Source organism: Colius striatus, chromosome 5 (assembly GCF_028858725.1).
Source record: "Colius striatus isolate bColStr4 chromosome 5, bColStr4.1.hap1, whole genome shotgun sequence".
Taxonomy (NCBI): domain Eukaryota; kingdom Metazoa; phylum Chordata; class Aves; order Coliiformes; family Coliidae; genus Colius; species Colius striatus.
In genome coordinates, this window is record NC_084763.1 from 37,706,326 (window position 1) to 37,730,814 (window position 24,489).

The 24,489-nt window shown below is 46.0% G+C and overlaps 1 protein-coding gene across 2 annotated transcripts in view; it reads left to right on the forward strand.

Moving 5' to 3' along the window:
* Positions 1 to 509: 509 nt before the first annotated feature.
* The window catches only part of VILL (villin like), a 37,289-nt gene continuing 13,309 nt past the window's right edge, over positions 510 to 24,489 (forward strand). The window contains exons 1-9 of one of the 2 annotated variants that reach the window (XM_061996738.1): positions 510 to 645; positions 13,318 to 13,399; positions 14,899 to 14,973; positions 17,538 to 17,734; positions 19,531 to 19,639; positions 20,181 to 20,291; positions 21,911 to 22,110; positions 22,196 to 22,274; positions 23,625 to 23,723. In XM_061996738.1, coding sequence (XP_061852722.1) covers positions 13,331 to 13,399; positions 14,899 to 14,973; positions 17,538 to 17,734; positions 19,531 to 19,639; positions 20,181 to 20,291; positions 21,911 to 22,110; positions 22,196 to 22,274; positions 23,625 to 23,723 — 939 coding nt within the window. In that variant the 5' untranslated portion in view covers positions 510 to 645; positions 13,318 to 13,330. The remainder of the gene's footprint in view (positions 646 to 13,317; positions 13,400 to 14,898; positions 14,974 to 17,537; positions 17,735 to 19,530; positions 19,640 to 20,180; positions 20,292 to 21,910; positions 22,111 to 22,195; positions 22,275 to 23,624; positions 23,724 to 24,489) is intronic. The other variant, XM_061996739.1, reaches the window with a different exon arrangement.

Consider the following 24,489-nt stretch of genomic DNA (forward strand, 5'->3'; position numbering starts at 1 on the left):
GGAGAGCAGCCCAGTTCATGCTCCAGTGCTCTGTTACATCCCTGTTTCAGTCAGCAAACTTGAGGGCAATCCTCACCCCTGCTTCCCATCGCTCTGGGCTGCTCCAGGCCCAGCTCAGCCTTGCAGGGAGCAGCCTGTCTTCTCCAACAATTTGTGACAAAATTCAGGACAGGCAAAGTCAGGGACTGAAGCTGGGACTCTTGGGCCCAAGCATTAACATGGCACTGAGCAGCACCGCCACCTCGCTTTGTCCCTCAGAGACAGACAAAAGGGGGTAAAAAAAACACCCTAAATCTTTTGCTGGCTTTTTAAACTGGAGTAAACAAGTGTCTAATTAAAGCAGCACTTCATTATTATTGCTCTGTGAACGCAGAGCTGGCAGATATTTGATGCAAATAGAGAGGTGGCTGCAACTCTCTCACATGGGCTCCCTCTTTGTTCCTCCGTGAGCCTGGGAATGGGTGTGATCTCTGAGGAGGAGTGTCTCTGCAGTTAAGTAGGAGATTGAATTACCGAACACTGCTGTTCCCGAGCTGACAAGGTAGCAGAACAGCAAACAAAAGTGCCTTGAAGCCACCTTGCCAAAGAGGAGAGAGGACTTTGGGTTTGGCAGAGAAAGAACACCTTCAAAGACCTTCCAGCAAGGTAAGCAGCTTCCCTGAACCCCTCTTAGTTTTATCTCTACAGGCCAGAGCTGTTTCATGACTTCTGTGGGACAGTAAGAAACAAACTAAAACAATTAATAGATTTAATACTGTTTTTTTAAAATAAAATTACTCACCTGGATGGCTTTAGCAAAAGCAACAAGCCCATCCTGATCATTACCTTTTGAGGCTGGAACAAGCAACTGTCTCAGCTCGCTGAGAAGCCGTCTGGGCTATGTATCAGCTCGGAGGACACAAGCATATCGTTCAGCTCCCTGCACAGACTGGCTTTGATTTCACGCATGAGCAGCTAACGGCGCTTTGTTTTGGCCTGGTTTGTTTCCTACTTTGCTGCCGTGGGGATCTGCTTAAAGCTCTCCTGCCTTTGCAATGCACTTACAGAGTGAGGGTAGTGACAGAAAGTCGCTGCAAGTTCTCACTGATCTTGTCGTCTAATCGATCAGTCTGCTAATGGCTGAGCTGCTGGGCTGTTTTCCTCTGTCAGTTTCCTCATCCCATTCGAGACGCAAATGGCACTGAGATAAAAATTGAGTTATAATGGAGTTGAGCTGCTGGCTTCCTTGCCAGTATTTTTCTTAGGCGTGCCGATTATGAGCATAAATATTTAACACGAAGGAGAGCTGATATGAATTAGCATCTGTGGGAGGTTTGCACCAATTCGATTCGAGGCCACCCGAGCACAAGGGTAAACAAACGTTACAGCAGCTGAAGCAAACGGGCCCCACCAGAGCAGCACTCAGAGGGTGAATCAGCCAAGGGCTCCTTCCACACCGCTGCTAAACAAACAGGCAGGGGAGAGCCTGTGAAAAAGAGAATAGACAGTGGCAGAGCTTTGGCCCTTCTTTTTCAGTGGATATTTACCATTCCCTGCCATGTGAGCTGCGATGCCGAGTAGAAGCAAATGTAAAGATGGTACAGATCAGGAAAGCCCTGACCATCTTCCCTCATCGTCCTACCAGAGTCAAGTGAGCCTCCCCTCCTCCTCCTCCTCCTCCCTGCAGGAACAGGCTGCCCTTTCCTCCTCCAGCTCCTTCCCCACTGGCAGACATGTAGGCCTTGGACACATAGGTCTCATGACATTATTTCCTAGGCAGGACTTTGTGGCAACAGTTGCCAAGGTATCCCAGCTGGGAGCAAAGGTTTTGTGCTGTGGCTGCAAATGGTGTCACCGTGGTCACCTGTCTTCCCCTGAATCTTGGGCCTTCTGGTTAGGCTGAGACAATAAATCCCTGCTCTTGCATGGACAGGGATGATGAAGATGCTCATGATGTGTCCTGATCTCTTCCATAGAGCTGCACAACTGTTTCTGGACTTTAAATGTGGAGATTGTTTCTTTTTTTGCTCTGGACCTCCTAGAGAGGTGTTGGATGTGGCACAGAGGAGATACATCATGGACTCTGTGACTTCAGGCTGGATGTGTCCTGAAGCCTGAGGAGGAGACAGGCTCAGACACCTGCCCTACGCTTGGCAGGTGCTGGGGCTCTGCTCTGTGCTAGGCACATCCTGATGGGCCAAAAGCCTTCCTTCAGTTATAATAGAACTAAATGTATGGTAGCCCACTTGGAAGCAAAGCCCTGAAATGCCGTGTGGTGAAAGGGAGCTTGGGACATAGTGAAAGTCCTTGTACTACCTGTGTCAGCTGCATTTTAGCCACCCCTGAGGAACACGCTTGCCATCATCACCCCTCCTCAAGGTCCCTCCTTTGTCACAGGAAATGGGGCTCTTTGGCAGCCTTCTGAAATTCACACTGAACTGACATAAATCCACAAGTTAGGATTTCCACATATAAAATGTCCAGCTGCACAAAGAAGGACTCCAACGTGGACACATCACATCTAAATTAACTCTACTCCCCTTCTTTGTTTATTTACATATATTCTTCAGCTTCTGTTGGTCCCTCAGAGAAACAGATCGTGCAGTCACAGAGGGATACATGCTCCTATGCCTCATTGAAACTTCTGGCTTGATGCTCTTCCTCTCCACTTAATACATCCCTGGAAGTAGGCCTAATTGTGATTTATCCTGGATTATTCTACATTTCCATCATATTTCTACCCATTCTGGATATAAAATGAATGCAGAAAGCGACAAATATTGTCACTAAGTCTTTGGCATTCTTCAGTCCAAAAGGTCCTGGGAGATGCAATGTTAATTTCTAGCATCGGATGATGTGCATTTGATTCAATTGCCTTGATTTCAAAAGACCTCTTCTTGGAACAGAAATCCTACCACTTTATCTGAGCCTATTCATGCTTATTTGAGGCAGTGCTGGGTAGAGTAACAGTGGAACTTGTTATTACCTTATATCCACGTCAAAAGCATGAGACAGAGGGGATGCTAAATTGCATGGTTGAGCTCCATCCTGGGCAGTTCCTGTGTAATGAGCTATTCAAAGCAGTCAGCCTCTCCTACCTAAAAATGTCCAGTTGCCGTGCCCTGGGATAAAAGAATATGTTTCTGACTGGCCCTTTGTTTAAAACTGCTCTTACAAAAGCTGCTGAAAAGGGTAAGAAACAGAGAGTGCTAGAAATCATATTCTTTTTTTGGGTGATAGACTATCTAGAGACCCACCTTCCCTTTGGGAGTGTGCTAGAGCTTGAATTACTGTACTTTTTTTGCTGTCTATGACATAGCTGTCTGCATCTGAGCAAATCCCACCCATCCTAGCCTTTCAGATGCCAGTTCCCTTCCATGTGCTCAGACAAAACTCCCATTGGCAGCTCTGGGTGCAAAAGGCAGTCCTAGAGGAATGACTCTTTCTAAAGTTGTTTTCAGTATTTGCAGGGATGTTTTATTCATATGGCTTTACACAGTCGATGTGCCACTCTCTCAGAGTTGTGCTCCCAGTCTGTCAAGAGGGGATTGCACATTCTGCTCATGTTTGAGTGCTCTGGTCCTGCTCAGGTCTCCATTCTTAAACGTGGAAACTTGGGTTGTGTTGGTTAGTACCTGCTTGTTTTGACTCAAGCTAGATGTCTTTCAGCAGAGATGTGTCATCCACCATACATAAAGAGTGAGTTTTCCCTTGAAGATCAAGAAAAAAACCTTCCCCTGACGGTTGCATCTCATCAGGACAGAGATGGAAATGCAGTCACCCATGGAGTACCACACTTGGGTCCACTTGCAATCTTAAATGTAAACCTGTTGTCTTCCAGAAGTCCTGAGTTTCTCTTCCCAAGTTTGGTGTGATGCTTGCAGTTCTGAACTGGAAAAAAACTCGAATGGTCTCTTCCTTTTGACAGTTACTATTAACATTGCTGCTCTGCACTGGGAAATCAATGCTCTGCAAACTGGTTCTCCATCTGTTCTGACTGGAGCCAGACCTGCACCCCTGCTCCATCACCATCAAACAAGGTCTTCATAGCAAAGGCTATTTCAACTGAACTAGTTAGATTGTGCACCAGAGAAAAGCTGCTCTTTATCTTGTACTCATACATGCATGCACACTCTTTCAATGAATATAAAACTGAGCAGTAGCAAAAATTATAAGCCTTAGAGTTGGTTTTTGAGAAGGATGTGCCAGGTGGGCGGTGATGCTTGGGTTTGACTGTGGTTTGTTTCTGGTATTTGGATCAATTCATGCATGGTTAACCCTCCCCTCCCAGAGGCCAAGGGGACAGGAAGTCCCTCCTGACCAAGAGTCTCCAGATCTGCCCTAAACCAAAAGCCTGGCTGCAGGGAACCACCCAGAGAGACTTGAGACTTGAGGTCCTCAGACTTGAGCACCTAAAACTGAGACGTCCAAGTGAGGACTGATGAATCTCAGCCTCTAACCCCCTTTCTCAGCCTTCCTCCAGGGTCTTTTAACCCTGTATAGCAAGCAGTGGCCTTTCCTCAGTTTCAGACAGGAAAATGCCTTCTTCTGAGGGTCCTTTCTCAATTGCCAGCTGTCACACCCTTCCCATATGCTTTTAAAGTGCAGGTGCTCCACAGGCCTCAGGAAGGCCTTCCACAGGTGACCAAACACACACACTCTCCTCCCTGATATCTCAGCTCCCATTTGACTTGCCTGCAGTCATTAGGTTGGATAGTGCTCTGTTAAAATGCCGGTGTGGGAGGGGATCATAACTTTTTTTCTTGGAGGTGGTAATTACAGGTTAGATTGCAAGAACCTTTCTAACCCAAATGAGTTCTCTGGAAACCAGGAAGAGGAATTAAAATGGCGTCAGCTTCGTTCTCCTTCTACGGGCATCTCCTGCCCTCACTGTGGCACAAAGCCCTGCCTTCAGCTACAGTGCTGGTCCTGAGCCAGTGATCTCTCTCTTTCACCAGGAGAGAAAGGGCTGAATGAAAGGAGAGATTTGTTCCTAATGAACTGGCAAGCCTCATGCTTGTCTTTCCCTTGGGGTGGCTCCGTGCCGTTACTCAGTAACCTCTGGAGAGGAGCTGGAGGTGGAATGGATACCTCTGAAGTAGGTGTGTGCCAGGCTGCTTTTATTATTTGAAAATAATGCACCCAGCTCCCTAGCAGAGGCAATGCTGCTGCAAAGCTTGCATGCAGAAGGCTTTTAACGGATTCTTGTGCCACAGATTTTTTTCTCATAGAGGTGGGTTTGTGCCAAAAGAGTTTGTTATTGGGCACTGGGACTGATCTCAGGGGGAAGTTACAGCAGCTCAGACTGCTGCTGCTTCTGAAAGCGTTGAGTCTAATAGGGCTTTGAGTCTAATAGGGTATCTCACCCTGCAAAGTTACCTGCCTGGGAAAGCCTGCTGCTTTCAAAGCACATCCCAGGGAAGAAGGACTTCCTGGGAAAACAGTCAAGAGCTGTTGTTGCTGTGACCTTCTCCACAGGACACCAAGGCAAGGACTGCCAGCCTCCACATTCAGCCAGTTTCCTTTCCTTTTCCCAGTGCCAGTCACTGCTGGGCTCTGCATCCAGCCTTATAAATGTGGAAACTCAGGCTGCATGACTTGGGAGTTGTGGCTGGTGTGAAGGCGTTCTGATTTAATTGTCAGTACACTGTTCTTACATTGTTGAGCATTTTGCTGGGACAGTACAGCTCTACTTCTCCCAGGAAAAAATAGTCTGTTGTTAAAATTTTAGAGGGAGGATTCAGAAATAGCAGCAGTTTGGGAAAAAATCTGCTCCTACAAATCAGTTTCCCAAAACCATCTGCTTGGAGATCAGGCTGCTGGAAAGCTACCAGCAATGAGATAAATAGAGAGGACAAAGCAGGCCATAAAGAGAGGTGTAGAGAGATGAGCAAGATTTTCTGGATGCAGCAAGGTGTTGAGTTAGAATTTATGGCAGGTGGAAATGAGACAGCTGCAGGGACTAGTCAAAGTCAGAGGAGATAAAACACTAGTTGCCTGCCTTTCCAAATCAGATGTCCTCTAAAGAGTCTGAAGAGATGGATGAGATATAGACTGAGGGCTATTGCAACTGGGAAGGTAGGTATTTCCTGGTTACCTGGTATTTTCTGGTAACCTAATATTTCCTTGTGGTCCTGCTTGGTAGGATTCCTGGTAGGACTGGAGAATTAGTGCAAAACTCATCTGCTTGTAGTGCAGCTCCAGAGAAGGTGAGCACGAATCTTCACAATCTCAATTCATCCCATGTCAAATGTTGATATACCTTTACTGAGGAGAAGACTAAAAACCTGTCTGAGTGAAGCCCTGAAGCTTTAGGATCAATCCATGTTCTTGCCTTAATGCCAGACTGATGGGAAGGCAGAGCAGCTGTCAGTGCAGTGCCTGAATGGTCATGGTCACAGACCCCAAGGGGCCCAGCCCAGAGAGCACACCCCAGCCATTTAGCCAGCTCATTTCACAGATATTAAGTAAAGGCAAGCCTGCCAGCTTCTCTAATAAGCTGTTACAATATTTAATTGCCCACCATGATCAGAAATAGCATCTTATTTCAAGGCCTGTTTTATGTAATTTTAGCTATCAGACAACAGCTCTTTCCAAGGAGGCTGAAGTGTTCTCTGGTCAGCCCGGTGTCTCTCTGCAGAGCTCTATCCTTGGCATGATGGCCACCTCAAGCTCCTGAACCTGGACCTCACAGCACCCAGGAGAGGCAGGTTTGCTGAGCTGTGCTTCTTCATCTTTTCATAGAATCATAGAATGGTAGGGGTTGGAAGGGACCTTTAGAGATCTAGTCCAACCCCCCTGCAGAAGCGGGTTCACCTAGATCAGGTCTCATAGGAACACGTCCAGGCGGGTCTTGAAGACCTCCCAAAGCACATATCCCATTCCCAGGATATCCAATGTAGATAATTTGATTCAGCATCTCTGATTGTAACTGATTGTGCAAGAAGATAGGAGCTGTCACCAGCACACATATGCAGAATGAATGTGTATCACAGGCGCTCTCACCTCCCTGACAAAAAAATTCAAAATAATATTACAAAATCATAGAATTGTTTTGATTGGAAAAGATCTTCAAGATCACTGAGTCCAACCCCTCCCCTCACACTGCCCGGCCCACCACTAACCCATGGCCCTCAGCACCTCAGCTACAAGGCTTTGCAATAGCTCCAGGGATGGGGAGTCCACCACCTCCCTGGTGTCCTGGTTTAGGCCCATCAGAGAACAAAAGACCACGGTTAGCCTCAAATACCAAAGACCTGCGCATTGCTAAAGGGCAGGGAGAGCTTAATTGCCACTTAAGGTTCAAAACAGAGCAGGCTTGGAGAAGAAAACAGAAAATAATTTAAGGCAACATCAACTAAAACATAACCTTAAAACCCCAAAACATAACCAAAATAAAACAACACAGAGTGGTACAACAATGAAGAGTCCGACCAGCCCTTTAAGAACACCTTCTTGCCACACCTCCCGTCTTCCCGGGCTCAGAGCCCTGATCCCGGTGTTTTCACCTCCTCCCCCCATGAACGGCCCAGGGGGGCAGGGAGTGAGGGCTTCAGTCAGTCTATTCCTGATAGCTTCTGCTGTTTGTCCCTCCTCAGGGCAGGTGGGCTCCACACCAGTCCTCCCTACAAGTCCGTGGGGTACCTCACACACACGGCAGCTCTGCACGGGCTGCTCTGACGTGCATTTATCCCAAAGGCTGCAGCTCCTCTCTGCCTCTTGTGTGGGGCTGCTCTGTGGCGCACAGGCTCTCCAGCATGGCCTGTGCCATGGCCGTCTCCCCACACAGTCCCTCGCCCATCCTGGTGCACTCACACGGAGCTGCTGGTGGCTCTCAGTCCTGCCATGTCCCTCCATGGGTTGCAGGGGTACAGCTTGCATTCTTGCCACAGGTTGCAGAGGGGTCTGTGGTCTGGTGCTCCTCCTTCCTTCCCCCTTCTCCCCCACATGGGCGCCTCCATCTTGTATCACACTTACACCTCCTACCAGCACTTCAAATTCCCATCCCTAAATAACGATTACAGAGGAGCCAGATTGGCCCAGCCAGGCCAGAGGTGGGTGTGAACCCAGGAGCCCGGGCTGAGGTGGGGGGGGGGAGAAAAGACCAACCTCCACTTCACTACAACCTCCTGTCAGGGAGATGCAGAGAGTGATCATATCTCCAACATCCTCAAACACACCCAGCTCCATCAGCTGCTCCCCATCACACTTGTGCTCCAGACCCTTCCTCGGCTCTGGTGCCTGTCTCTGGACACGCTCCAGAGTGACAGAGTGTCTGACAACATGAGAGAGAAGACAAGCCCCATTACTGGACCTCTCTACCTGTTACTTCCATGAGTTAAAATCCACTTCTTCTCCTCTTGCAACTGGAAAATAAAAGACGGCTTACATTGATTGAGTGCTGTGCTTCTGGATAGTCACTGGCTAGGGACAGTCACCATTCAAAGCAACAGTAGCTGATGAGCCACACAAGATAAATCTGGGTTGAACTGCATTCTTCTAGGCAAAACAAGAGTTAACTGCTGTCCTCTCTGCAAACAAAAAATGGCACCTACTTGGGCCCAGATGCCCAACTATAACTGAGACAATGAAAGCAATTCAACAGCTCAGGTTTTCCTCATCTAATGCCAGTCCAAGTATTCCAAATAATTAGGCCTTTCAGCCTGGAAAGGCTGGAGCCACAGCTGCTTCCTATTTTCCCAAAGCTGTACAGATCATTAGTCACTTCACTGGAGTTTTTTTTATGGCTGTGACTGCAGCCCACTAAGTGTGCTGCCAAAACCCAGACAAGCCAAATCAGACTTAATTCAGAATGTACTTCGGGAGTTTGAAGTGGTCTCCTGTCCCCCTTCGGAGCCCTTATTTTCCCTCCCCAACCAAACAGCCCAAGTCTGCCTGAAGAAATGTCTGGCTAAGTTTGCTTTCTCAACACAGACAAGGTTGACCAAAATGAAGTAGTGGTTGTTGGCACTTCCACCCCGTTACTCATTAACCATCTTGGGAGTGACCTTGACACTTAATTAGTCATCTAGTCCTTCCTGAAGGCAAAGCGTTTCCCCATGCTCTGCTGGTTGGAGAGGGGATAGGGATCATATTTGGCAAGCAGGAGTGATGGGATTTTGGCAACATGTGAAGGGCAGCGGGTGTACAAGACCCATCTGCCTTCACCTACCAGCTTTCCTATCTGGATTGCATTAGGGAATGCTTTGCTTTTAGCTTTGCAGGCTCCAGCTTGTCACCACTGTGACATCCAACCAAGATGACAGCCACTGATATTCGGTTTCCAGGTCCTCTGCCCTCATCCAACAGCAGCATTTGCTCTTCTTAGATCTTTGTGGCATCTTAACTGAGTGGTGATGACCCAGCAGAGCAACTCCAAGCCAGCAGTTGTCTTTGCTGTGCAGTGGCCACCTCAGCCCACGCTTATGGAGTGAGCTTGTCTCCTCTTTCCATGGTTGCAAGAGTCTCTGGAAATGGTAGAAATAGGGTAGCTGGCCCTGGAGATGGTAATTGGGTAGTTACATGTTTACTAAAGGGGAGGCAAAGAGGGGAGCAACTGCTGCTTTAGTGCCTCTCTTCCACCTTCAGAAGTAGAGCTGCATCTCTGTGAGGAAGCAAACGTCCATCTCTGAAACTGGCTTTGTTTTCTGGTGAATTCCTGTCCCAGTGGCTTATGCTTCTTGGCAGATTTTGTTCCACCTTAGTGCTGGGCAGAACTGGTTTGACCGAGATAGGAACTGACCCGGCCATCTCTGTTTAAACCTCACAGTGAAGCCAAACCCTTTAGTATACTTCTTTTGTTTCCTTTTTAAATTAGAAATGTTTCTACCCTTCCTGGTTTCAGCACAGATGGGAAGTTTTCACTCCAGAAATACTGGATTTTATGTCTAAGCAGGAGTTGAATTATGGGATTATCTGATTAAATATCTCCATTAAATCATTAATGAAATGAGCTGTCTGATTACATGTCATATTTGTATTACTTCTAACTTGGCCATCAGCTGAAGTGAGCTGGAAAGTCCAAAGAAACAGCCAATGTCATCCATGCATCATCTCCCCCCTCAGCTTAATCACTTAGAGGGAAGGGAGGAACAGTATTTCCCTGAAAAGTAGAGACCAGTACTAATGGGCAGGTTTCAACTGGAGAAAGGAGCCCCGGGAGATCAAAGATCCCTGTTTTGAGACAAAGATGGAATCAGCAAAGCATTGCTGGGTCTTGGAGGGTTTTGTCCAATACAGCTGTCTGCATATCTGCACTCAGAGGACTCTCAGCATCCTTTGGGTTAACTTGTCTGATGGGAGAGGTTGAGATGCTGGAAGAAGCCAGGAGACAGCTGCGTCTCACAGCTGGCCAGCTGCTGGTTTTCAGCTTCCTTCCACAGGGAGCAGAATCAGTTTTGCTAAAAATCTTCTGCCCTGTCCCCCTCAAATTCCCCCTCACATGTAAACATCTTTACTGCCTTTGTTTTCAGGCTGATCCTATTTTGTTGCTGTAAGGAAAATCCCTAAGTAAGTTTAGAAGATAGATGAGGAAAGGAGGCTTCACTTGGGTTTTTCTTTGATAAAGACCTTTCAAATGCCGTATTAAAAAAATAAAAATTAAAGATCTTTTGGCTAAAGACTTGAACTGGAATAATGTTTCTAGCTTCAAATCCTAATAGCCCTGGACTTCACAGTAGGTGAGTCAGAACCCCATTCAGAAAAGTATCTGGCTCTCCCTCTATCTGGCACTTAATCTGCATGAGTCTCAATTACCTTTCTGGGAACTGAGATGAAAATTGTCTTTTCTCATCCTTGTTCTTTGTCTTCTTGCCTGGAAGCTCTTTGGAGGACCTGAGAGGGAGGTGAAGGTTGCTGAATCCACTCCTGGTAGATACTTGAGGCTGCAGGGACTCAGTCTTCCACAGTCCTTCAGACACATCTGTGTTGAGGAAGCAGTGAGCATATCTGACTCCTGCTGCCAAGTGCTGCCAGACCTTGGGTGCCTGCTTAGTTAGCAGAGAGGGGTTGGGCTGTGCTCAAAATGCCCCCAGAATGATGTGCATCTCTCCACTGCCTCTGCAAGGAGCCAGGGTCTGGCAGCTCTAGGATGTGGAAGATCTGGATGGACTGATGTTCTTGCTTAGAATCAGCATGCAAACTCCTCAGGGGAAGGACCGTCATTTCTTACAACTTTATGGTGCCAAGTGCAGCATATCTCTCCATACTCTCATAACAGGAGCAGTAAACATGCACTCTGACAGAAGATCATCTGTCTTTGTTTTTTTCCTCCTTCAGAATAGGCTTCTTCCATGGCTTTGTGCAATATCTTCTTTTAATTTCCATATGATCATGGCTCAGTTGTTGTGCCAAGTTGAGGCAGCCATGGCACCATTCCTTCTCATAGGCGATTTGATACAGCTGAGCAGAGGAGAAGCCATGGCCTATAATCAGTGCAGCCTTTTCATCCACAGACAGAGGGGAAAAATACAGTCAATCAAGTTGCCGTTGTTTTTAATGTAATAAAAACGTTCAGTCTGTCCTGAGCAAATGCAAATCAGGGGAGCTCACTGGAGAAGCAAATGAATGCAAAACACCCAAACCTGCGAGCTGTGCTTCTCTTGAAGCAAGGCCTGGATTTGTGAGTAGGATTGACTCATTTGGGAAAGACTGGAATGGATCTTGCCACTACACAAGCACAATCGATCCCATGGCCACTGCAGTGGAGCTGAGCTGCTCAGGAGGCACCTACCATGTCCCACGGGCCAGCCAGCTCAGCTGGGATCATGGAAGCACAGAATTACAGAATGGTGGGAATTGGAAGAGACCTCTAGAGACCATACAGTCCAACGCCCTGCTAAAGTAGGTTCCCCTCAAACAGGGGGCACAGGAACGTGTCCAGGTGGGTTTGGAAACCTCCAGAGAAGGAGACTCCACATCCTCCCTGTGCAGCTTGTGCCAGGGCTCCCTCATCTCAACACCAAACAAGTTTCTCCTCGTGTTCAAGTGGAACATTTGTGTTCCAGCTTATGTCCATTGCTCTTAATCTTGTCACTGAAGACAACAGAAAAAGTGTCACTCCCTCCTCCTAGCATCCACCTTTTAGGTACTTGATGAAGTGTTGATGAGATCCCCCCTCAACCTTCTCTTCTCTAGGCTGAACAGCCCCAGTTCCCACAGCCTTTCTTCATCAGAAAGATGTTCTGGTTCATCTTGGTGGCCCTGTGCTGGACTCTCTCCAGAAGTTCCCTGTTCCTCTTGAGCTAGGGAGCCCAGAACTGGATGCAGGACTCCAGATGAGGCCTCACCAGGGCAGAGTAGAGGGGGAGGAGAACCTCCCTAGACCTGCTGCCCACACTGTTCTTGATGCACCCCTCAGGGTGTAACACAGCGGCTTTGCATACATTGCTTTGGGGCTTGATTTGGTTCAGGAGGTTGTCTTGTAAACAAGCTGGGTTCAAAAGTTGCTTGAGCAAAACCTTGGCTATCCAAGCAGTAAGATCAAGGAGTATAAGTAAGAGTAGCCCTTTCCTTTCTTTTCAAAGCTAATAGATATGATGGAGGATGGATGGGAGACTGCCCATCAGAGGGGCAGCTGGAGATACCAAAAACCGTATCAAATGGTCCCAGACACCTTTGTGTGGGTAACTGAAACCTGAAATCTTAACACTTCCCCATATAGGCAGCTGAGCCTGGGGAGCTACTTGGCTTTGTGCAAAGTGGTCTTCTAGGTTATCAGTTAGATCTCTCCATATGCTCTACTGAATGTGCTGGCTATGTCTCCATCGGCCTTTACAGAACGAAGAGCCTGATGCCCTGCCCTGAGATACCTTGCAGGTGTCTTAATTTAGACCTGAATCTTATACTGAAGTGGAAGACCTTCATTTCTTAGGCTCCCAATTGCCCCAGGGTGCCTAACCTGACCTCCAGCAGCTGCTCCAGAAGGCCATGAGTCCCCTGGACATCCACTGTTGCCTCTGCCACCAATCGTGGCACCGATGAACACAGTAGTACAGATGTCAGATCCAAAACCCCAGAGAATCCTTACCAAACAGAGGAAAAATAAACCTACACCAGAACAACGGTACCTATCCAGTCTTTGTTGGGCTGTGATCCCACACACTTTGCTTGGCCCCTTGTCAGCATGGATAGCCTGGAAATGGGGGTTCATCCCACCTAACTGGTGAAAGCTGCAGTTGTGCTCTCTTCATAGTCAGCAGATAGACAGAGACACTTCAAGATGTGGATTATCTGCATTAAACCTCCACTGGCAGCAAGAGGAACTCCACTGACTAGCAGGCTTATTGTTACAGCCAATCATGTAGTTATTTTGTATTTTCTTCTTCTTTTCCCTTCCAGCTCAGACTGCAGGATGGCAGATGGTGACACAAATCTCCCAACCATCGAGAGGAAGTTGGGACTACAGATATGGGGCATAGAGGTATGACACGAGGCAATGATGGCATAAGCTCTCTGTGAAGCTCTGTGTGTGTTTCAAGAAAGAGAGATTCTTGAAGTAATCTAGGTGGGAAATGAGGGTCTTACAGATAAGATACCGTGGGAAATGGGAGACTCAGCATCTCCCTGTGCCGCTGTCAACATACTTTTGCTTTGGTTTCTTGGGAAACGTGAACGTGGTGGGACTGAAGCTGTTTCTCCAGCACTGGAGGCTCTCTCACCCCCTCTGGGAACCAATGCAAGGCTGCTTTAGCACATCAGAGATGTATTCCCTTCTTCACAGAGCTGAGGGGTTATGCATAGGTTTCATTAGTCTATACCACCAACTGCTGTGGGGGATGGCACCTGTTTTTTTAGCCAAAGCATCCCATGGAGTCTATTTGCAGTTCATCCTTGTCTTTCCCACTGTGACTGAAGGGTCACTGGAAGGAAAGATACTGTAGCCTGCATGGTCACCTTCTGCTTGTAATGGTGGTTGATTTTGTATTGGGGCAGGACTGTGCTCAGTTCTGCCTTTTTCTTGCCCAGTTTGCCATGAGCTTTGCCCTGCAATGAGAGGGACATAGACTGAGGGCAGAGTCCACTCAGCAGCAGTGGGAAGGGTCTCCAACACAGCTCCAAGTGGTGATGGCCCTCTGCAAGTCCCAGCCATGTTTATCACAGGGCCTTTGCCTTTCCATTTCTCTCCAGAGCACTACCTTAAACTTCTTTCCACAGGATCTGTAACTAGAGACATGTTGATTCACAAGGGTCAAGCTGATATACTGGGGAACAAGTCAGGCCACCAGAAGAATGTATATCTTTAATTCCAAGGAACCACAGAGCCAGTTCAGGCCCAGGAGTTGCATGTGTACTGGTTGGTGCCACATCCAGGCACCTACAACTGGTCAGGCAGGGTTGGTTAATTGTGTCCTTGTAACAGATGAAGTGTGCAGTTCGGATCTGGAGGGATAAGGGACACATCAGTGTCCTCAAGTCTGTCTCTTCTCAGCACTACTAGTGGCTGTGAGTCCCTGGGAAAGTGGTTATCCTAGCAAAGCTCTGAAAGTTATCCTTGAACTTGTGCGTACTGAGTGAAAACTATTGCCCAAAACTAAACTTGGGATGAGATGTGTACACTCCCCTGAGAAATTCCCTACAAATGTGATCTCTGGAGCACTTCAGTCTGACCTCCAGTCTTCTTGCTCTAGACCTACAGGATGGTAGAATGGCAAGGAGACTAACAAATACTAAGAAATAAAATACTAACAGACTAACAATTTGTCCAAGCAACATTATGTTTGCCCCTTCTCACTCCTTAGTACTTCTGGGATTTCCCTCAGAAATGGCTTTTCCCAGCTCGGAAGCACAGTCTTGATTCTTCCTCTCCAAACCCTGATTGTCACCTTAGCATTTCATGCACCTGAGCTGTCCTCTTTTCACATACATCAACTTCTGGCTCTGAAGTTCTATCAGTGACGCAAAACACTTGTTTCCTTACAGAATATGAAGATGGTTCCTGTACCTGAAAAGGCTTATGGGACTTTTTTTGAAGGAGATTGTTACATAATTCTACATGTAAGTAAAGCTCACAAGTATTGATCTCTTTGGTAGGAAACTGGTTTGGCCCTTTTCATTTAGCTCTGACTTGGATCCTGGCTATCATCTCTGGTGACAGCAATACTGTGGGTAAAACTGGTTGTACATGTGTGTTTATCATCTTAATCACACATCTGAATTTCATGTGGCTGTTGCAACAACACTGTGTGTTTAGTAAATCAGAAGTCCAGAGCAACCATTAATTTAGTAATTCATTCAGATTATTTATCTTCCAATCAACTGAGTCATATCAAGATGTGGCAAAACGGCCAGTACATTCCGAGTAAACTAAATCAAGTCCTGGGATGGGAATCTTTTGAGGATATGAGAGCTGGCTGACTGGAGGGTCTCATTTTCAGCAGATGATGTGGGTTATGGAGGTGTTCCACCTACTCTGTCGCACATAGAAAGTCCTGGCTGCAGTTGTCATGTACCCAATTAGGACATTTCATCTGTCCCGGCCAAATCTGGTCCAGATCTATCAGCAACTAGCTGAAGCCAGGCTAGCCAGAAGCATGAGGAACTCCCAGACTTCCTTCCAAGTCACTTCATCTGCAGAGAGCAATCCAGACCCTGTTGCATCAATGTCCACAGTGGAAACTAGAAGCATCTCACACTTCCTGGATCTGAGTCCCTCCTGCAAACATCCATCATCCAAGAGACAGGAAATCCTCCACTGTCCTATGAGAACCAAATGCACATCTGCTATACATCAAGCTATAGGAATGCAGGCTGGGATAATGGCACAGGAGTCTCCAATTCAACATGCACATGCCTTCATACTGTCTTTCGAGTGATGGATCTATTTGGTAGCAGTTATGCAAAGACATACTTAGAGGAGAATATGAGTATCCTTGCAAGGAGCTGACTACTATTATCAGTATAGATTCTGATACTTACATGCTCAACCTATTTTGCAGTAGCTTCCCCTGGTAAGAAAGCCCTTAATCAGCCCACAATTCTCCTTTCTTACTGACAGATAAGAGCATAAAAACACCCATCTTCGCATTTTGCATCTTGACTGGAAGCTGTCCAAACAAAGACAGGCCACAATATGATGGGACTTTGATCATTTTCAATAACAGTGGATTAAATTGAGTGATTTAATGACAAATTAATTAGCTGTGCCTAGAGGAACTGAGCTGTGTTTTATTCAAGTTCTTCTACTTTGTTTTACTGTGGTATCACTGCACAAAGCAAATAAACAGAACTTTGTGTCAAATCCAGTTTATAAAATGAGCTTTTAGTGCCTCTCCCAGGTGCCCATGACACAGTAGGTGCTGAAGAATAACTGGCACAGCTCACATAATGGTAAGCACACCCATTCTCAGATCACTTGCCTCCTCTATCTAGGCTACTGGGTTTTTCAGTAATAAGATGAATCACAGCAGGCACAAGCAGGCTCAGCTCCTTTTGGAGTCACATCTAACAGATGTGACAAGGCAGCAGGAATTCAGAGGCAGTTTGTGTTACGGTGCAGTGTGATAAAGGAGAATGGGAAAGTGTACATTAACAGTGTACATTACATTTTAAGAGGTGATATGAGAGATGAGTCTCCTTTAAGTTTTAGTATCAAACTCTACAAAAGTAGGACAGGGCCACCAAGATGATCAGGGAACTGGAACATCTTTCATATGAGGAAAGGCTGCGGGAACTGGGGCTGTTTAGTCTAGAAAAGAGGAAATTGAGGGAGGATCTTATTAATATTTACAAATACTAAATGGTGGGTGTCAGGAGGTTGGGACATCCATTTTTTTCTCTTGTAACTAGCAACAGGACAAAGGGTAATGGCATGAGGCTGGAACACAAAAAGTTCCATTTAAATATAAGAAAAAACTATTTTATTGTTCAGGTGAGGGAGTGGTGGCACAGGCTGCCCAGAGGGGTTGTGGAGTCTCCTTCCTTGGAGGTCTTCAAGACCCACCTGGACATGTTCCTATGTGACCTGATCTAGGTTGACCTGCCTCTGCTGGGGGTTTGTACTAGATAATCTCTAAAGGTCCCTTCCAACCCCTACCATTCTATGATTCTGTGATTTTTGTAAGAATGAGGGAGCCCTGGCACAGGCTGCCCAGGGAGGGTGTGAAGTCTCCTTCTCAGGAGTTTTCCAAACTCACCTGGACACGTTCCTGTGCGCCCTGATGGAGGGGAACCAGCTTTAACACGGGATTGGACTGGATGAGCTCTAGAGGTCCTTCCAACCCCCATCATTCTATGGTTCTAGGGTTTTTGTAATTCCACATATGTTCAATTTTTCCTCATATCAAGAGTTATAAAAGAATGTCAGACAGAAACATTCCTCGGTTCAATATGTACATAAAACCCATAAATGCTCTCCTCAATAATGTCCCTGGCTCCAGGCTGAGCTCTCAGAGAGCATCCTAAGACTTCATCCTGTCTCCCCTCACCCAGGCAATGGGAAAGGCCCTGGGAAAGGGCTCCATGGCCACTATGTTTCAGCAGGTCTCCCTGGACAATAATACTTGAAACACACATATAGGCTCTGTCTTCATTCTGACTCGTCTTTCCCACCTCTTCCCCAGTCCAAAAGGACCTCTCGTGGCACTGCTGTGGATTTGCATTACTGGATTGGCAAGGAGTCATCTCAGGATGAGCAGGGGGCTGCGGCGCTGTATGTCACACAGCTGGACAACGCGCTGGGCGGGAGCCCTGTGCAGCACCGGGAAGTGCAGGGACACGAGTCTGAAACCTTCCAAAGCTATTTCCGCAATGGCATTATGTGAGTACTTTACTGTGGGGGTGAGGGAGCCCTGGCATAGGCTGCCCAGAGAGGGTGTGGAGTCTCCTTCTCTGGAGGTTTCCAAACCTGCCTGGACACATTTCTGTGTGACTTGATTGAGGGGAACCTGCTTTAGCAGGGAAGTTGGACTGGACAATCTCTAGAGGTCCCTTCCAATTCCCATCATTCTGTGATTCTGTGAGTAGCATGAATTATCCTTGCAACAAGGTGGGTCACTGTCCCTGGGCTTCCCTCAGATTCTCTGTACCTCAGAGCCATCAGTCTTTTAAAAATCTGACATATATAGGTCAACACTGAAGTTGGTCCCAATTCAGAAGAAAAAAATCCTATTTTGAAAGAATTCTTTCTAAGCATTGAGTCTGGAACAGTGCCGTTATGTTCTACTGATCATTTTCATAGATTTAGATTAACATGCCCAAAGAGACGTAGTGATTTGGCTCATACTGGGAATAATATTGCTGTGGTGGAAGAGAGTTTGACTCTGAACTTCTGCCATCTCAAAGATATTGTTGAATCCAGTCCTGTGGACATTGCTCCCTTTAGGGTCGTTGGAAGGGGACTCCAATAGCCATATTTCAGGATGACTTTCACTGGCAATAAACTGCCTAAGAAGTGCCTTGCTTTTAAATAGCTGAAGAGAACTCAGATGAAAACCCATTATCAGTTAATACTCTATATCCCAATCTGGCTTTTGCAGTCTCTTGAGTCACCTCAGGACTTTTGTGAAACAGAATGCATTTACTCTCATCTTAAACATGAGTAAGGGACAATGAAGGGCCAAAATTCAGGCCTTCAAAAACATGTAGGTTTAGAAGCCTATTTGGAAACCTATCTGCGTCTGAAATCCATGTGAGTTAGACTTAATCTTGGTTTCAACCACACTCTTAAGGTTAGTCCAGAAGTCTGAGGCATAATGAGAAATTAAAGCAGTTTTTTTCTACACTTAGAGATGGACTAATCATCTGAGCATCCCTCCGTGGGCAAAAACTGGGCCTGGGCCAAACAAGTCTGAAGTACTGTGAATCACTCAGATGCATGACCACGTTTGCTAGACTCCTCCAAGTTATGATAAAACATATTTATTACTCATGCAGAAAAAACTATCAGATTCTCAGCAATTGTCTCTTTTCCCCATAATTGACACTTTCATTGTGTCAATTAGTACTGTAGTATGAGCATTGGATCTGTTTTCTAAAATGGTCTAGGAAATGTGGAAGTGCTTGCTCTTGGACTTCCTTGGGTGATTGTGTCCTCTCATGATGTGATTTTGTCTTCCTTTACCTGTTTATGATAGCATTTTGCTCTGCTTTTGGAGTCAATTTCCTTAGACAATTTCCTGTCTAAGCTACTTTTAATAGGCTATTTTGAAGAAAATAAAATTTTAGCAAAAAAGTCTGGTTTCTACAAAATCGGTTTCATTTTTTAGTTGAATGTTTATGGAATATTTCAATTCTGAGACATCACTGCCATGGTTAATATAATTTTCAGTCTGCTTGCCATTCCTTATCTGCTTTTTCATCTACACATCTTCTGCCAAGATGCACAACAGCAACACAACACCCATAACAAGAGGATGGACTTGGTGAGAAGTTATGGTCTGTCCAGGACCATGAATAGAGTGAGGCAACACAGTATTTGACATTCCATGTTCAGGACTTTGAGATTATATTGGCCCTAGATTTTTACTTGTCATCAAAAGCTTGAAATATTCTTAGAGGAGATAGATGAATGTGTTTTCTAACCATCTCTGACTCTTTATTTCTTTTACACAACAGCTACAAGAAGGGAGGAGTTGCTTCAGGATTTAAGCATGTTGAGACCAATATGTACAACATCAAGCGTCTTCTTCACATCAAAGGGAAGAAGCATGTGTCTGCCACAGAGGTAAGAAGAGCCCTCTACCCTTATCATAGATTGATAGAATCATAGAATCATTTTGGTTGGAAAACACCTTTAGGGTTGTCAAGTGCAACCACTCACCTCACACTGCCTCTCAGCACCTCATCTATGTGTCTTCTAAATACCTCCAGGGATGGAGACTCCACTACCTCCCTGGGCAACCCATCCCAGTGCTTAACCCATCCTAGTGCAGAACTTTTTCTCAGTGAAAAAGTTCTTCCTAAAAGAACTTCTGAATTATTTCTCTTTGCCTCTCCTCCTACACACATTTTCAACTAGGTTTGCCTGCTCATCACTGCTCAAGGATCCCTACTACAAGATGGTTTTCAGGACCTCACTTGGGGACTTGGTATTATCATGAGAGCAGCCATTGTGTTCAGTGAATAGCTGACTGCTAGAAAACTGAACGTGTCATTACAGACTAGTTGTTACACACACAAGGGCAAGTTCTCAATGCCTGTGACTTTTCTCCTGCAGCTCAGTTGTCCTCCTCTGTTTGCCAAAGGCTTTCATTTCCTTGTGACAGGTAGCACTTTCCTGGGACAGTTTCAATAAGGGTGATGTTTTCTTGCTGGACCTTGGAAAAGTGCTGATTCAGTGGAATGGACCCACCTGCAGCATTGCAGAGAAATCCAGGGTGAGTCAAGGCAAAAGCCACTTGTTTTACTAGCGGTATTTTTTGATACCTGGAAAAAAAATAAACAGCACTCAACGTTTGCACAGTGAAAATCTCAGTAAAACCAGAAACACATGGATGAACAGAAAAAAACCATGGTAAATCTACTTGATATCAGAGGCTCATGGAAGTGCTTTGCTTCCATTCAGACTTGGCCTCAGCCTGCATTTCATGGGTGGCCCTGGGTACCTCATTAGCTCCAGTAACCACCCCAGGGCTAGATGAATGGGGTAAAGGAATTCCAGCTCTGTCAGTATGAGAAAAGTAGGAACACATAACTCAGAGGTTGCTAACTCAGATTCATAGCTCTTAAGGCATTTTGCAAAGGTCATTATCCTTATTTTACTGATAAAAGAGAGAGATATAATAAAGCAAGATCTGTCACTGGGTTATCAGCAGTCAGAGGCCAAACTCATAGCCAGTCCTTGTACACATTAAAAGGCAGATGAGTTCTCACATGGTATCACCTGATGAGCTAGGAGATGGGGAGGCTTCACCAAGAAGATGGTTTTCTAACACAATGGAGAAGATCCAATGGAGAGTGAAGAAGAGACAAAGAAACTCTCAGGACACATAGGAAGCATTGCAGGTAGAGGACCATCTGCTGTGAGGAACAGGCCTTGGTTCATCTGAGGTTTGGCAATCAAGCAGGTAATTTCCTAAGTCTGACAAAGATGGGCTCCTTTAAAAGCTATTGTGGTAAGAGCCATGGGAAAAAGAATTTAATGGAAAATGGAGATTTCAGCCTAATTAGTGGCTTGGTATTTCACACTGCTTTTTTTCACAGAAAAGATCCATGTTTTTTGAATACTTAAAACACTTAAATGTAAGATGTCACCACAGGGCACCCAGGGCCCTGCAGCTCTGCAGCATCCAGCCTCATTGTCCTCAACATGTGTGCATCTCTCTCCCAGACTATCCCACAAGATCATTGGACCTGCTTATGTAGTCATGCACAGGCAATGTCTGTTGTGGCTACTGCACCCTGCTGCCCTGTGGGAGTATGCACCAGGGTGTATTATAACAAGCAGTATTTTCCTGAGAGTTGCTTAATAAGCAGGTGTTACATACACATTGCTTTTTTTAATAGTTAAGTATCATAGAGTCATGGAATGGTAGGTGTTGGAAGGCTTCTCTAGAGATCATCCAATTCAGCCGCCTGCTAAAGCAGGTTCCCCTCAATCAGTGGGAACAGGGACATGTCCAGGTGAGTTTGAAAATCTCCATAGAAGGAGACTCCACACCTTCCCTGGACAACCTGTGCCAGGGCTCCCTCACTTGAACAGCCAAGAAGTTTCTTCTCATGTTCAAGTGGGACATTTTGTGTTCCAGCTTATGTCCATTACCCCTTGTCCTGTCACTACAGGAACACTACAGAAAAAGAGTCACCCCATCTTCTTGACATCCACACTTTAAATACTTATAAGTATTGATGAAGTCAAATACGAAGGACATTAGAAGCTTCAGAGAGCTGTGGTAATCTGGCTTAGGCTGTTGGTGGTCAGTCATTGCTCTAGGTCTGAAGCTCACTGGATTTGTTTCCTGCATTAGAACTTACTCCCTGGCTGGTCTTTGTGCAGGGTCTCGCGCTGGCTCGCAGCATCAGGGACAGTGAAAGAGGTGGCCGCGCTCAAATTGGCATCATTGACAACGAGAAGGACTCCCCGGACCTCATGCAGATCATGAAGATGGTTCTGGGTGAGAGGCGTGGAGAGCTTCAAGATGCCATCCCGGATACGAAAGCAGATGAGCTGCAGAAAGCCAATGTCCGGCTCTACCAGTGAGTCTTGGGGTATCTCCAAACCCTACCCTTCCTCACACCGTGTGCTGTGGAGGAGCCTGACTGCTTGGTGATTGTCTTTCAGTGTCTATGAGAAGGACAATGACCTGGTGGTACAGGAGATAGCCACTCGGCCTCTGACACAGGATCTGCTCCAGCACGAGGTGAGAGAAAGCCCTCAGCCCTTGCAGCAAGAAAATGATGCTGTGACTTGTTTTATTTTCAGCTGAGTACCTGTTTCAGTGGGACACTTAGCTTCCTGAAAATCATCAACCCTTCCATCATTCAGGGTTATGAAGTGAAAACAGGATGCCTCAGAGGCCAGAGGCAGGTGGTGCATTGAAGCTGCTCTGACAAGAGATGGCAAATTGATCCTCTCAGCCAAGGATGATATTAGCTTGGCAGTCAGAGTCAAGGAGAGCTATCAGCCAGGAATAAATTCCAGATGGAAGTAAAGCTTCTTAATACCTGATGTTTGGGGATAGCCCTCCATCTGCAGAACTCAGAGCAAATAAATGCTCAGAAAATCATGAAGATGTGTTTTCCTGTTGTAGCAAGTGGTTGGTCTCAGTGACCCACCCTGGACGGAGACTCCTTACAGACCCTCTGTCCAAAGGCTTTCAGAAAACAGAGGCTTTCCTACTATCCTTCTGGCTAACATTTGGCAGAGAATTGCTCATCCTTAATTCTGCAGTGCAAACCAGCCTATTGCAAAATGCTTTTGCTCTGCAAGGCTCCAACTCCCTTATTTATCCTGGTATCAGCCTTGTTAAATCTCAAGCTCCTTTTACCAGGCATACAAGGCTTTTGCTTTTCTTTTCAAAGCTCAGTTTGAAAAATTGATTACACAGTGGGTTGTCAGTTTGGAGCACCAGCTCTCTGCAGCAGAGAAGGGCTTCTTGGCAGCCATCTCATCCCCTCTGGGTTAGGGATCCTGCTATGTTCACAACTGTGCAACACTTTTAGCTCTGGAGCAGGGACACAAAACAGTCATACAGAAGACGTCTAACTTGGACTTCTCCTGCTCCTTAAGTAGCAGATTTGGCATAAATGAGAACCACCATCAGCAGCACTGAAGCACAGCAGGCTGAGGATGATGATGTTCAGCCAACACTTCTCCTACAGTCTTTTGGAGTTGGTGTTTCTGTTGGTTTGGAAACATCTCTCACGAGATGGTAATGGCCAGTTGTGAGCAATGCCTAAGAAAAATACACATTTTAACTCCTTACAGTTCAAGGGTCAGGTATGCTCAGCAAAGTCAGCGTACCCATTGAACCATCAGCACTGTAGAGCTGATGGTAGTTGTAGTCAATTTATGAACGACAGTAAATCCATCGTCTGTTGCCTCTGCTAATGATTGCATCAGGCAGTCCTCTGCAAGGCAAGGCAATGACCTAGATCTACATCTAATCTAAATCTTCAAGAAGAATCCAACCTGAGCAGGCTACAGATGAAGACCTTGTCCTCAGCAGAGCATTTTATACCTGTTGGGTTTTTTTTCTATTTCACCACAGGACTGCTACATTTTGGACCAAGGTGGTTTTAAGATTTATGTCTGGAGGGGAAAAGCCTCCAGCCTGGAAGAGAAAAAAGCAGCCTTCACACGAGCTGTGGTGAGTCGTAATATAGTGTAGACAATGGAACGGGAGGTTAACTAAGTGCCAATCAAGACCTGACCACTAATTAAAATTAAGTGTAGGTCTTGAGGAGTTGGCCTGTGTAACAAGAAGAGAGAAATTTAACAACTAAGGAAGGCATGATGATGTAAACTCAAAGTTGTTAGTCACCAGATTGCACTAGAATTAAGATCTGCCACTAAAGCTATGAAGAAATTAATTAAAGAAAATATAAAAATTGTTACACAGCCAAGGATGGCCTTCTGGAATTTGTTGATTCAAGACATGGTGGAGGCAGAGAGTATCAGTGGGGTCAAGGTGGGATTAAACAAATTAATGGCCAACAAGTCCATAATCAGATATTAAAGGGGCCCTTATATCCTCTCTAACATCTGTGACCCAATGTTGTGGATGCTGGGGAGTGAAGGGATCACACCGAAGACAGCCACCAAGCTCATGTGTGCTTACTGAATGGCATTTCTTCATGCCACAGTCCCAGACCACTGTTCTTACCCTGAAAAGCATTCCTCATGTTCTCAACCAAGAGTAACACCTTGAGCAAGTCACTGGGGAACTCCAATACTCGGGCTCTCTGGAAAAGCCAGACCTTTCATATAGCTGCTACAGGCCTCAACTGCAAGTCTGCTACAAGTAACAAGTGTTTTTCACAGCACCCATGGATCTGGGCCCAGGTGTCATGTGTGAATTTGAAATGAGGCAGAGCTCTTCCACTGGGTAGAAAGAGATCTGTTATTAACTGTTA